This window comes from Hoplias malabaricus, chromosome 5 (assembly GCF_029633855.1).
Source record: "Hoplias malabaricus isolate fHopMal1 chromosome 5, fHopMal1.hap1, whole genome shotgun sequence".
Taxonomy (NCBI): Eukaryota; Metazoa; Chordata; class Actinopteri; order Characiformes; family Erythrinidae; genus Hoplias; species Hoplias malabaricus.
The window spans coordinates 3,261,486-3,274,284 of NC_089804.1; the positions used below are offsets into that span (position 1 = coordinate 3,261,486).

The following is a 12,799-nucleotide window of genomic DNA, read 5'->3' on the forward strand; positions in this document are numbered from 1 at the left end:
TATTTATTATTATTATAAACACACACACACTGCTCTATGTCAGTGACACTGGGCTCTACACTCAAACCAACTCCTCTGGTCCTGGTGTTTAAGGCAAGGCAAGGCAAGTTTATTTATAGAGCACCTTTCATACAGAAGCAATTCAAAGTGCTTTACAGAAAAAGAAACAATTAGCCAGAATAAAATCATAAATTTCCAATAAGACAATTACATAAAAAGAGTAAAATGATTAAAACAATTTAAAATGACAATAAATGAAAAGAAATAAAAAGACAAAAAAAGACAAAAAGTACAGAAATAAACTGATGAATACAATTTGTTATTTTAAAATTAATGAACACTTAGAACAAAATGTAAAAATTGTTTTGAATGAAAAATAAGTAAAATAAATAAAAACTAAATTAATAAATTAACTCCAGCCGCAAAACTGCAGCGATTAGTCTCTTCAGTTCCCAAATGCTTAATTTGTCAATAATTAAATATGCGGGAAGCTCTGCCTCTCTTTTGAAGTGTACTGCAGGTGTCAGGTTGTAAATGTGTTTATATTTTGAAATTCCAGTCGAGTTTTTTTTTTGTTATTTTTTGATTATCCCGGACTCCTGCGCATTTCCCTGCGCAGCGTTGAGCCGCAGTAAGGCGCAGTGTGTGGGGTTAGACCTGGCTCTGTCCCCGCGCTCCGATCCGCGGCTCGTCAACAACAAACACGGACAGAAACCGGGCCGGAATAAAGATGGTTAAAGGCTCGGTCCGCGGCAGATGAGCAGGACCGGGGCTGTGCTGAAAGACGGGCGAGATCTGGGACTTCTCACAGGTTCGTACCTGGAGCGCTTTTGGATTTTAACCCGGCTGTTAAACGGGCTTTTTCTCGGCTTCTTCTTTTTTTGGAACTCTCCGTTCCACCTTAAGTGTTGCTGCAGCTTCAGGCGCTAGAATGGAACTGCTGCGCCATTTAAGGTGGAACGGAGAGTTCCAAAGAACAAGCCGCCGAATATGAAGCCAACCGAGTTTAAACGGAATATAGATTCACAAAAACGGATATTATGTGAATATTAAAGCAGTGAGGCATTTAAAAAAGATATTTTTTTATTCTCAAATCCTTTCCAGGGTGTGTCGTTAACGTTAGGCCGTTAAAGGTTATTAGGCCTCGGTATATACACCGACATTTATTTATATTTTGGGGAGAAACAGACGTCTAGCTGCTTTTATACACTTTAAAATGCTTTAAATCAATTTATTGTTAATCTCCAGCGAATTTTCTCGTTGAAATGCCCTACTTTCGCAGTAATGCTGTTGAAGGCTTTGTTTATTTGTGGCTTTTTTCAGGACATTACTGACTCCTTGGTCTTAACCATTTTATTTAACATTTTAAAGCTAAAATATAATTGCAGAGTAACTGAGGGCAGTGTAAGAGCCCCCCACTTTAATAAGACCCTCAAAATGGAAGTAGGGCTCAGAGAGAAGAGGGCACTGATGTTGTGGGGGTGTTTTGGCTGATTTCAGTAAACACTCCGGTCCTTTTCTGGGTCTGAAGTGTGAGGAGGGGACAGAGTAAAGACTGTTGGGTAATGTCCGAGACAATGGACAAAAGGCACAAGACTGCCACTGTTTACTCGTGACACTCAGCTTTTCTGTGTGGATTGTGTGTGTCCTGTTTAGGTAATTCTTACAGGTTTACCCAGGGTCTAAGTCTCTCATTTAAATAAAGGCACATTAATATCAACAAAGCTGTGATTATAAAATTAAAAGTGAGTATATTCATGGTGTTGCTCCAGGTCCTGATTGTGATACTTAATTCTCGTCATTTATATTCAAATTTATATAAAATTTTTTATATTCGTCATTTATATTTATATCCAAATATTGCCCTGCTCCCTACATAGTGCACTTCACAGATGATAAAATACTACTACACTCACAGTGCACTGACTGTTAGACAGAGAGATGTGAAGCTAATGTAGAATACCAATGCTTTTATTATCTGACACGGTGCACTAGTGTCATGTTGTGACCCACACTGTGCACTACGCAGTGTGGAGGGAGATATTCGAGTTTCAGCTTGGTGTGACGTACGTTGTCATAGCAACAGTTCATGAGTTTTATTAATATGCAAAATGTAGGAGATGAATCTGAAACCTGTTTTACTCAAATATTTGTCAGATTAAAGTAACACTAGGTAATATTTTCACCTTAAAGTTACAGTTTCAAAATCACTGTGATGCACCACTGACTTGTAATATGTAGAGCAGAGCAACTGTCATAACTACTTCAAGCTCATCACAGCAGAAACTGCACTATGTAACTTCTGGAGGAGGGTAGGAAAGTGCTAAGTCATCTCATCTGCAGTTCTTGTCTTTTTTTGTAGCATGGCTAGCTGCGGCGAGGTGGACCATTCAGTGGACACGCTGGCCTCTGGTAAGAAGGTGGGCGGGGACTCCGTGATGGCCGGCAGCAGTGGCAGCGGCGGGAGCCCCTCCCCTTCTTCGGCTTCCCCGACTCTCCCTGTGCTGGAGTGCGCCATCTGCTTGCAGAGCTGCGTCCACCCGGTCCGACTGCCCTGCCGCCACGTCTTCTGCTTCCTGTGTGTGAAGGGGGCCTCATGGCACAGTAAGCGATGCGCCCTCTGCAGGCAGGAGGTGCCTGAGGACTTTCTGGAGCGGCCCACGCTGCTGTCACCCGAGGAGCTCAAAGCTTCGGCCACAGGGACCGGGGACCACGCCTGGTACTATGAGGGTCGCAATGGATGGTGGCAGTACGATGAGCGCACCAGCCGGGAGCTGGAGGATGCCTACAACAAGGGCAAGAAGAGCGCCGAGATGCTCATCGCCGGGTTCCTGTACGTGGCTGATCTGGAGAACATGGTCCAGTACCGGAGAAACGAGCACGGGCGCCGGCGCAGGATGAAGAGGGACGTGGTGGACATCCCTAAGAAAGGCGTAGCTGGACTGCGGCTCGATCCTGAGCCTGGACCTTCATCCTCATCATCAACTGGAACCGCATCAGGAGGTTCTTCTGGATCTGGAGGTTCCTCCGGATCTGGAGCGCCAGCTCTATCACCAGCAGGAGGCGACTCTGTAGGCAACGTCGACGGATCCGTCCCCGAAAGAGAAAGCTCAGCAGACGGAGCAGATACAGCAGCCAACGGGGGGCGCCCTCAGGTGGGATTCGCCCCTGTCCGGCCTCCCACCATCCTGGGGGGCCACCCGAGCAGTCCCGCAGGGTCCGCGCCGCTCTCGCTCGTCCAGGCGCTCGCACAGCTCAGTCTCGCCCATGGTGGAACTGACGAGGATGAGGACGACGAAGACGAGGAGGAGGATTCGGCTGCCCCCGACGCCTCTGGGTACGAGTCGGAGTCGGGGACTAGCGAGGAAGACGAGGATGATGGCGGAGGAGGCGAGGAGGGTGAGGATGAAGGCTCTCAGGGCAGGCACAGACTGCAGCAGCTAGACAGACTGCCCCCTGGTGGCGGAGCAGGGAATGACGGCAGCGTTCGCTCAAGGAGCCCTGACGGCCAGTGCACGGTGACGGAAGTTTGACTCTTGAGTCAAGATGTCCACCGTTGCCATGGAAACTCTTGCCCCACCTCCATACCACCACATCACCCAGGCAACAGTCGCGGTGGGGGGGCGGGGTGTGTGTGTGTGCGTGGGGGGGACTGTAATTCTCACAAATATCTCTGACAAAGCAAAAAATGTTAATGAAACACCTTTTAAGACGAGATCGGAAGGGCACTGGCGCCGGGTGGGGGTGATGACAGACCAGGGCTCTCTGGAGATGTTGGGGCGACTGAGTAATGCAGACTTGTCTTTGGGGGGGTTGGGGTGGGAGTGGGGTGTTTTGTTCTGGTTTGCAGTGAGTGGTTGATTGTAGAAACGGTTGCTTTTATTTTTTCCTCCACTGTCGGTGAATGGAACCAGACGTCCCCGTGTCCTCTCCTCGTCCAGCAGTGCCCTTCACACCTGGGAAGTCGAGTGAGCTTTAAGAGACAGACGTCTGGTTCCGTTCACCACCACCGTGTTTCACAGCAGACCCAATCCTTCCTGTCCGTCTCTGGGTTTTCGTCTGAGCCGTTTGTCCAGCGGGAGGAGACGGACGGTCTCAGCAGTGAAGGGGACAGGTCTTGGCCTTGGCCTTCGTGGAGACTCTTATTTTGACGAGTAGAAAGAGGGGCACTGCTTAGAAACGTCACTGAAGTTCTGCATTACTCAGTCGCACACATTGATTTTTTTTATTTCTGTCTTTCTAATCTCCCATTTCTCTCTCTCTCTGTCTGTGTCTCTTTATCTCCCCATTTCTCCTTGCTTCTCTACTCTCTCTTCTCTCCATCTCCCTGTCTATCGCTTCTCCTCTCTCTCTCTCTCTCTCTGTTCTCTCTATCCCTGTCTATCCCTTCTCCTATCTCTCTCTCTCTCTGTTCTCTCTATCCCTGTCTATCCCTTCTCCTATCTCTCTCTCTCTCTGTTCTCTCTATCCCTGTCTATCCCTTCTCCTATCTCTCTCTCTCTCTGTTCTCTCTATCCCTGTCTATCCCTTCTCCTCTCTCTCTCTCTCTCTGTTCTCTCTATCCCTTCTCCTCTCTCTCTCTCTCTCTCTCTCTCTCTCTCTCTCTCTCTCTGCCTTCAGCCAGCTGACATTTACTGACTTCTCCTGTCGCTCTGTCATGTGGGTGTAGAATCAGGACAGAGAGTGTGTGTGAGAGAGAGAGAGAGAGAGAGAGAGATGGGGGGAGCGGGTTTATTTTTTTCATCCCCTCTGTAAAGAGTGTTGCTGTGAATGCTGTGAGAAGTTATTTGAAGGAAGTGACCCCCCCCTACTCCCACCCCCAGGTGGAAACGCTAAGGACTCTGGGAAGTGGAGTTTTATTTGAGGTTTTACTGCTAGTTGTAGTTTTTTCTCCTGTTCTCCGTGTCGTTTTGACATTTTAAAGCAGTCCCTGTGTTTCAGTTTGTTGTTTGTTTTTTTCTGAGTCGAGACCTCGTGTCCGTTCCCTCGAGGCTCATCAGAGAAAAGAGAAAATATCTATATAATAACTACTTTTTTTGTGTGTACTTTGTTTTATTGTGTTGGCTTTGTTTTGTTTTTGTTACTAAGTTGATACGATTAATAAAGTGATGTCTATTATTTGTCTGAAACCACATGGTCCTGTCCTTGTTTTTCAGGAGAATACGCTGATGTGTAGAGCCCGGTACTACACCTGTTACACCACTAGGGGGTGCTCTGTTAACCAGATAACTGTAGCCCATAGTCAGAGGAGAGTTGTGAGACGCTCTAGCTCTGCTCTGTGGGACTGTCCTGAGTGAAGCACTGCCCAGAAGCAATGTCCCACAGCTCTTTTTTTATCGGAGACATTCCATTTTAGGATTAAAGTAACACTAAGTACAATTTGTGCCGTAAAATTACAGCTTCATAATCATTGTGATGCTCCACTGAGCTCTAACGGAGAATAGAGGCTCCGTCGATGCTACTCCAGGCTCAGCACTGCAGAAACTGCACTATGTGGCTCACTCTCACTGTGCATACTCACTCACGTTTAGTAAGACGTCCCCCAAAGGGGGTGCCATTCGGTGCCTCCTCCATGTTTTCCAGGAGAGTGCATTATCCTGCCTCTTCAGCAGCTCATCCCGGGATTTAATTTCCATCTCCTTCTTCAGAGGCTGGAAATGGGTCACGGAAAATAAAGGCCTCGCTCCGACTCTGGGCGACCCGTTCATTCTGGAACTAATCGGAGCGCGTGTCCTAGAAGAGCGGAGCGGAGATTGCATTGTTGAGAGGATCGATGGGAAATGGAATCACGGCGGATTAGGGTCCGATCCGGGGATTTTCCAGCAGACGCTGCTGTTGTGTGTGATTTAAGGGGAACGTGGAAATGTGGAGCTCCGCACATGGCGGCTTTGCCAAATTTGCTCCGAATCCAATCGCACGATGAGATCCCGGAACGTCGTTCTCCTCCAGGTGTGGCTCTGCATACTTTAACCCCCTCTCTCCCCCAGTTCCTCAGCGTTCAGGACCCCCACAGAGCAGGTGTGATGTGGTGGTGGATCATTCTCAGCGCTGCAGTGACACTGACGTGGTGGTGGTGTGTTAGTGTGTGTTGTGCTGGTGTAGAGTGGATCAGACACAGCAGTGCTGCTGGAGTTTTTAAACCCCTCAGTGTCTGGACCGAGAACATCCAGCCGACAGCGTCCTGGTTTGCGGCAGGAACACAGTGGACCGCCCCCGAGGGACAGAAGTGTGAGAGAGGGTCTACAGTAGTCAGCGGACGCTGCAGAGTCTGACGCTCTTATGAATTTAGATTAGATTATTGATTACCGTCCAGTGGGAGCTGTCAGCGAATGTGTCCAGAGATCGATGTGTGGGACGTGTTCTGGAAGATAATCCCGGCCCCTGTAGGGTCCACTGTGTAAATCTGGACAGTGGGAATCCAGTCCAGGGGCATCTCTGTCCTGTTAAATCATACTCTCTGTCTCCACTGACCAGCCGTTTCTGAACTGACCACTCATCTGAATGTCCAGCGAGGGCCAGAGGGACACAGGGTAATGTCAGAGTGACCGCATTATTGTAGAGAAGTGTCAGAACTGACCAGAAGGTGAAGTCGAAGCTGGCCTCAGGTCACAGAACAAATGAATGAATATGAAATAAATATCGGAGAAGGACGATAGATCTCTGACCTCTGACCAGTCCGACAGCCCCAGGGTCCACTGAGTTCAACACCGCATAATCAATAGCAGCTGTGTGTGTGTGTGTGTGTGTGTGTGTGAGAGAGAGAGAGAGAGAGATGGATATGTTGTCAGTCTTTAGACCGATGGCAGACAGATATGTTTTTCTAGACAGATCATTTCACTCGTTTAAACCGTTCTCTCTCTCGCTCTCTCTCTCTCTCTCTCTCTCTCCCCTATTTCTCTTTCTCTCTGATTGATCTATTTCTCTCTCATATTTCTCTTTTTTCCTCTCTGATTTCTCATATTTCTCGTTCTCTCATTTCTTTAATTTCTCTTTAATTTCTTTCTCAATTTTTCTCTCCTATTTCTCTCTCTCTCATTTCTCTTTCTTTCTCTTCGGTTCCTCTCTTATTGCTCATACTCTCTCATTTCTTTTTCTAATTCTCCTATTTCTCTAACTCTCTGATTTCTCTTTCTTGTTCTCTTCTATTTCTCTTTCTGTATGTGTATGTTCTGCTGTATTGGACTGGACTATGTCACACTGCTAAGACTGTATAACACACACACACACACACACACACACACACAAACAAACAAACTGGCTGTGACCTCTGCAGCTGATGGACAGTTGGCGAGCCAGAATGACCTCATTCTGTAGAGGAATAATGGTCATGTGATACTTGAAACACACACACACACACACATTGTCCTAACCTCTGTTGACCAGTGAAGAGAGACATTCTCTCTAATCTGAAACAACAGTGGACCAGAGGGGCCCTGAGCTGTGGTACTGTGTTCTCTGGAGTCAGAGCAGTGTGAATGCCATCTGACTCTCACAGCAATGGGTCTGTTTCACTACACGTCTGATGCTGAAGTGAAGAGAGGAACACATCCTGAATCAGGCGTCCACACACTTTTGCCCATGTACTGCACGTACATACACACACACACACACACCCACGCACGGCGCCTGTAGGAATGCACAGGATTCCGTCCAGCATCAGATCACCACACACACACACAGATAGAGCTCTCAGGGATCACGCCTCACTGACATCTACACTGCAGCGGTCAGAAAAAAACTGACCACTCAGGGGCCCTCTGTCTGTCTACAGTACATACTCCTATGGGATGGCTTTACACTATCTGCTGAAGCATTGCTGTGAGAATCTGATGGCGTTCAGCCTGAACTCACTAAGTAGCAGGACGCCTACAAATCTTTGTCCCTTTTCCACTGCATGGTCTCTTCTCTACTCTACTCTGCTTTTTCACTCCTCCACCAGGTGAATCAGGTCCTGGTTCTGGAAGCGGGTTCTTGTTTAGTGGCTGTTCTCTCGTGGTTCAGAGCGAGTCGAGTAGGGACTAAACCGTGGCGTGTAAACCTTGCAGAGCGCTGATCGTCCAGAGAGAGTCGTCACTCTACGCCACGCAACGCAGACGACCAGCACCAACTCTCCATCTGTAAAATCTCCAGCTGCAGCAGAGATCACGTTTGTTTTTATCCGACTCACGACGGCAGCTCGTAAAATGACGCCGTGGTCTTTCGAAGAGGTTCAAACGCTCCTTGGATCGGTGGCCGACGAAAGAATCCAGCGAGAGCTGGACGCTGCAACAAGGAAGGAACAAACTCTACTGATCTGTCTGAACTGATGACGGAGCTGTGTTCAGTCCCAAACAACAACAACAACACGCCGGCGCTGTGTAGTCTTGTAGCACTTTCACTCTGTGTTTACTTTCATGCAGTTTAGAGTCATTTCCACCTTAAGTGATATCACTGTAACAGCAGAAATGTCAGTGTTACCCCCCTGTGGAGCAGGAATAGAGCAACATCCTCATCTGTTTTCATGTTATTTCTTTTTAACGAATCTCTCCACAGTTCAAACGCCTCCAAATACCATTTCTCAGCCAGAGACTGTGGGCCTTTTTGAGCCGAGTTCCTTCGTTTTTTCCCCATTTACAGAGCCAGGGCTGCGTAAAATCCCGGACATTTTTCCAGCGCAAAAATCGACCACAGAGACGCAAATAGTGAGGAAACATTCTCTAAACTGTATAATACATTTTTTGGATTAAAATTGTGAACATCGCCTTTAAGGGCTATGGACTGCTAAAGGGTTAAGTGGCTAGATTAAGGGGTTAGTGTTATGCAAATAGCACTTATGAAAATGTCCCCACAATTCACAGATACAAAATTGTGTGTGTGTGTGTGAGAGAGAGGGAGAGCGATATCAGGGATCAGGTGATAATCTCCAGATACAACTGCTGCCTTGCAACTTTCTCCATGCCTCACACACACTTTACACCTTCTGCTGGCACACACACACACACACGTAGACACTGCCCTCGATTGGCTGCTAACCTGAAGATAGTGTTGCTACCTCCCTACTGTGAACAAGGTAAACATGGTGTTAGCAGGCTTTAGCCGAGGTGTTAGTCCAGCTAGCTCACTTTAGTTTGTTTAGGAAGGACATACTGGACATGTCTCTGTCCACTCTGGTGAATGTGTTTAAGGGGGCGAGGCTCTGCTATTAAGAATCTAAATATGGCTTAAATTTGGAGGACCAACAAGCTTCATGCTAGCAGAGCGCCAGATTTCTGTGAGATGCACTTGCCTCCCACTCCTTGTTTCTGTCCGTTTTTTTTTGTCCCTCTGTCTGAATGTGTCTGAGCCTGCTGAGGTCGTCCAGCTCTTTGTGGACAGCTACTGGAATATAAGCAGGACCCTGGTATCCACAGATAACCCGCTAACGCTAACCACACATCGTCAGAATCTGGAATGTCTGTCAGCTGTGGCCTCTCCGACAGCTGTCTGTCCCTCTGTCTCCCTGTGTCTGTCTCTCAGGCTAGCACTGAATTGGAAAGCTATAGTCTGCTTCAGTGTGGTCAGGAAGCTCAGCTCCTGGGACACTTGTATGGTCAAGTGGATCGACCTTTTCTTTCAGCGACCATTTCTCTTGACCGTGGCTTTGTGGTGCCATGTGCTATCCCCGAGTTCACTACATAGTGCACTATTTTATAGTAGTGTTGAAAAACAGTGGACAATTTTCAGTGCACTCAAACAATCCCACAATGCACCACACACAGTAGCGGATAGCAGATACCCATAATATATACAAATGCATAAAATTCTGCACAAGTTTGTGTCTGAAGTTGCCTATAGTTCCCTATAGTTGTGCACTACGTAGTGAGGAATGTAGGGAATAGTGAGTAGGGGACATGTGGGACACGGGGTTAGAAGGGGCCACATGGGCTGATCTTTGTTGCTGACATTAATTGATGCCTCAGGTCTGACTCATGTGACCTGTGTCCACTGTCAGTCCAGGCCTATGCAGGGGACACAAAGGAGGGTGAGGCTCTGTCAAGTTCTGGAAATAGGGGATGACCGGGTCAGATCGGACCTTAGAGGGAGCTGTGGGTGTTTCAGGGGCCGGCCCAGGGGGTGATGAGTTCACTGATACCGCTCACATTGGGTCAGCGCTGGGCTTAGTGTGTGGTGAGCAGAGACTCGTGCAGCTGCTCCATAGTGTTCAGTTTGATTCCTGCTGTTCACAGAGATAACACACACACACACACACTGTGTACCATAGCACCACTAACCTGGGTCTAATAGCAGGGGTCTCTCTCTCTCTCTCTCTCTTTCTCTTTTGTCTGACATTCTCTCTTTGTCACTCTTTTTTCTTTCGCTCTGTCACTCTCTTCCACTTTCTTTCTTTTATTACTGTGGCTCTCTGTCACTTACTCTCTTTCTTTTCTGTTTTCTGTCACTCTCTCCATCACTCTACTCTCTCTCTCTCTCGATCACTATTTCTTTCTATTTCTATTTCTTTCTATTTTCTGTTTCTCTGTTTTCAGTTCTGCGAGCAGTATATTTCTCTCTCTATCTCTCTCACTCACACACACTCACACACACACACACACATTAAAGTGACAGTAGCTGGTTCAGTGTGGTTTAACTAGTGAACAGATGCTGCTATTATTTGCCTGTCTGCACTCTTTATGCTTCACTGCTGTCCTAGCATTGTGTGTGTGTGTGTGTGTGTGTGTGTGTGTGTGTGTGTGTGTGTGTGTGTATGTGCGTGTGTGAACATCAGTGAGGGCAGCCCCTGATGTTGGGCGATTAGTTCTGGATCACAAACTCCCCCTACACACACCTGTTCCTCCTCGTCCGGGTCGTTAGCGCTCCTAAAACGGGTCAGAGGTCAGCGCTCAGAGACACGCGAGCATCTCAGTGGACATCCTCAGCATGTCTCACATCAAGGGAGACATCCTGGACATGCAGAGTCCACACCTGTAAACATTCCTCCGCCTCGTAAATGTCCGCTCCAGGCTAACACTGGTAGCATGGAGTTAGCCTCATCTGGGGTCATCCCCAGGGTCCCATGGTCCGTTGTCTGCTCTTGGAAGTGTATTGGAACTGGGTTTTCTATCTTTGGGATTCAGATCCATGTTCCAGACCTGTGTTCCAGATCAGTTTTTTCAGATTCATGTTCCATATCCATGTTCCATATCAGTGTTCCAGATCCCTGCTCCAGATCAGTTTTTCACAGATCCATGTTTCAGACCTATATTCCATATACTTATTCCAGAGCCATTCTCCAGATCCATGTTCCAAATCCTCATTCTAAATCCATGATCCAGACCTATGTTCCAGATCCTAATTCCAGATTCATGTTTCAGACATATATTCCAGATCCTTGTTCCATATCCATGCTCAAGATCCTTATTCCAGATACTCCTTGTAGGTACCTCAGGTATCAATGCTAAGACCTTTATACTGTGTTGTTGTGTTCTTTGCAATGGTCAATATTAAGGTACATGGATCTGGAGCATGGATCTGAAAAGTGGTTCTGGAATATGGGTCTGGAGCAAGGATCTGAAACATGGGTCTGGAACATGGGTCTGGAGCATGGATCTGGAACGTGGATCTGAAATGTGGATCTGGAGCATGGATCTGGAATGTGGGTCTGGAGCATGGATCTGAAACGTGTGTTTGGAGCATGGTTCTGAAACGTGAGTCTGGAGCATGGATCTGGAATATTGCAACATGATCCTGACCTACATTGTGTTGTTTGCACTGGTCCGGGGTCAGTGTTAAAGTACCTCCTTCAAGATTCAAGGCTGAGTGACTCTTCCCACAGAGACCTCCCAGTGACATCACGGCATCTGTCTTTAGCCGTACCCTGTTTGATCACGGGTGTGTTTATCTGACCTTCACTAACTTAGAACAGAACGGTCCGTCCGATCTTCAGAATACATCAGAGAGAGAGAGAGAGAGGGAGAAAGGGATTGACACTCATCTAAATGGAGGGGTGATGACACGTGCTGGCAGATGAGAAGAGCAGAGTGGATTTCAGGCTCCAGCTCCTGTCATTAATGTGTACTGTACACTGTCCATCAGAGGAAAACAGACAGTGGACAGAACACCCCCCACTGTTACATAACCCAACCCCCCCCCCCCCCCCCCCGACCAAAGTTAATGGACGTAAGTGGAGCCCAGTTGTCCTCTCCCTCCATGGGTGTGTACGGCATCCCAGCCTCAGACCCAAATCTCCAGTGCAGTCTTAGTCAAAGTGGTCACCTGTTCGCTAACACAATAGAAGCGAGCCCTTAGTGTTCTCCTCCAAGCGTGTTGAGCTCTGAGGTTGTAAAGTAACTGCCATAACATTTGCACAGATATTATGAGTTACATCACACCTCTCTGGAGAACTCTTGGCATTGCACAGGCTGAGCTTAGCCCCTGGGCATCTGCTGTTGGCCTCTGGAAGGGTCACTTACACGGGTCTGGGTGTAGTGTCGCTGTAGGTGAAAGACCCTGAGAGTGAGAGGCAGATACATCTTGTTTAAGTGGCGTTTTGTGTGTGTGTGTGTGTGTATTCCACGTGTCTCAGACATCCCTGTTGTCTGTAAATATACCTTGTCCTTGGCTGTCAGGGGCTAAGATTTCTGGCACCAAAACAACGTCACGCTTGCTATTTCAGACCCAAGTGCTACATAGCGCAGCAGAACGGCACGGCCAGCGGGGGGGCATCGTGCTGGAAGCACGTCGGACCCTCCTGATGGTTTTTAGCGGGTGGTGAGACAAGGCCAAAGACTGTTAATGCGGCTTAATGAGGAGACAGTTAGATTATCTGATGACACCACCATGA

The 12,799-nt window shown here is 47.6% G+C and overlaps 1 protein-coding gene across 1 annotated transcript; it reads left to right on the forward strand.

The window, feature by feature from the left end:
- The first annotated feature begins 608 nt into the window (after positions 1 to 608).
- On the forward strand, positions 609 to 5,141 carry rnf146 (ring finger protein 146). The gene is made up of 2 exons (XM_066673382.1): positions 609 to 811; positions 2,363 to 5,141. The coding sequence occupies exon 2, from the start codon at positions 2,364 to 2,366 to the stop codon at positions 3,531 to 3,533; it is 1,170 nt and encodes a 389-aa protein (XP_066529479.1). The 5' UTR covers positions 609 to 811; position 2,363; the 3' UTR covers positions 3,534 to 5,141.
- The last annotated feature ends 7,658 nt before the right edge of the window (positions 5,142 to 12,799 follow it).

Coding starts and splice junctions, on each gene's coding strand:
- rnf146 (XM_066673382.1), top strand. CDS start 2,364: ATGGCTAGCTGCGGCGAGGTGGACCATTCAGTGGACACGCTGGCCTCT.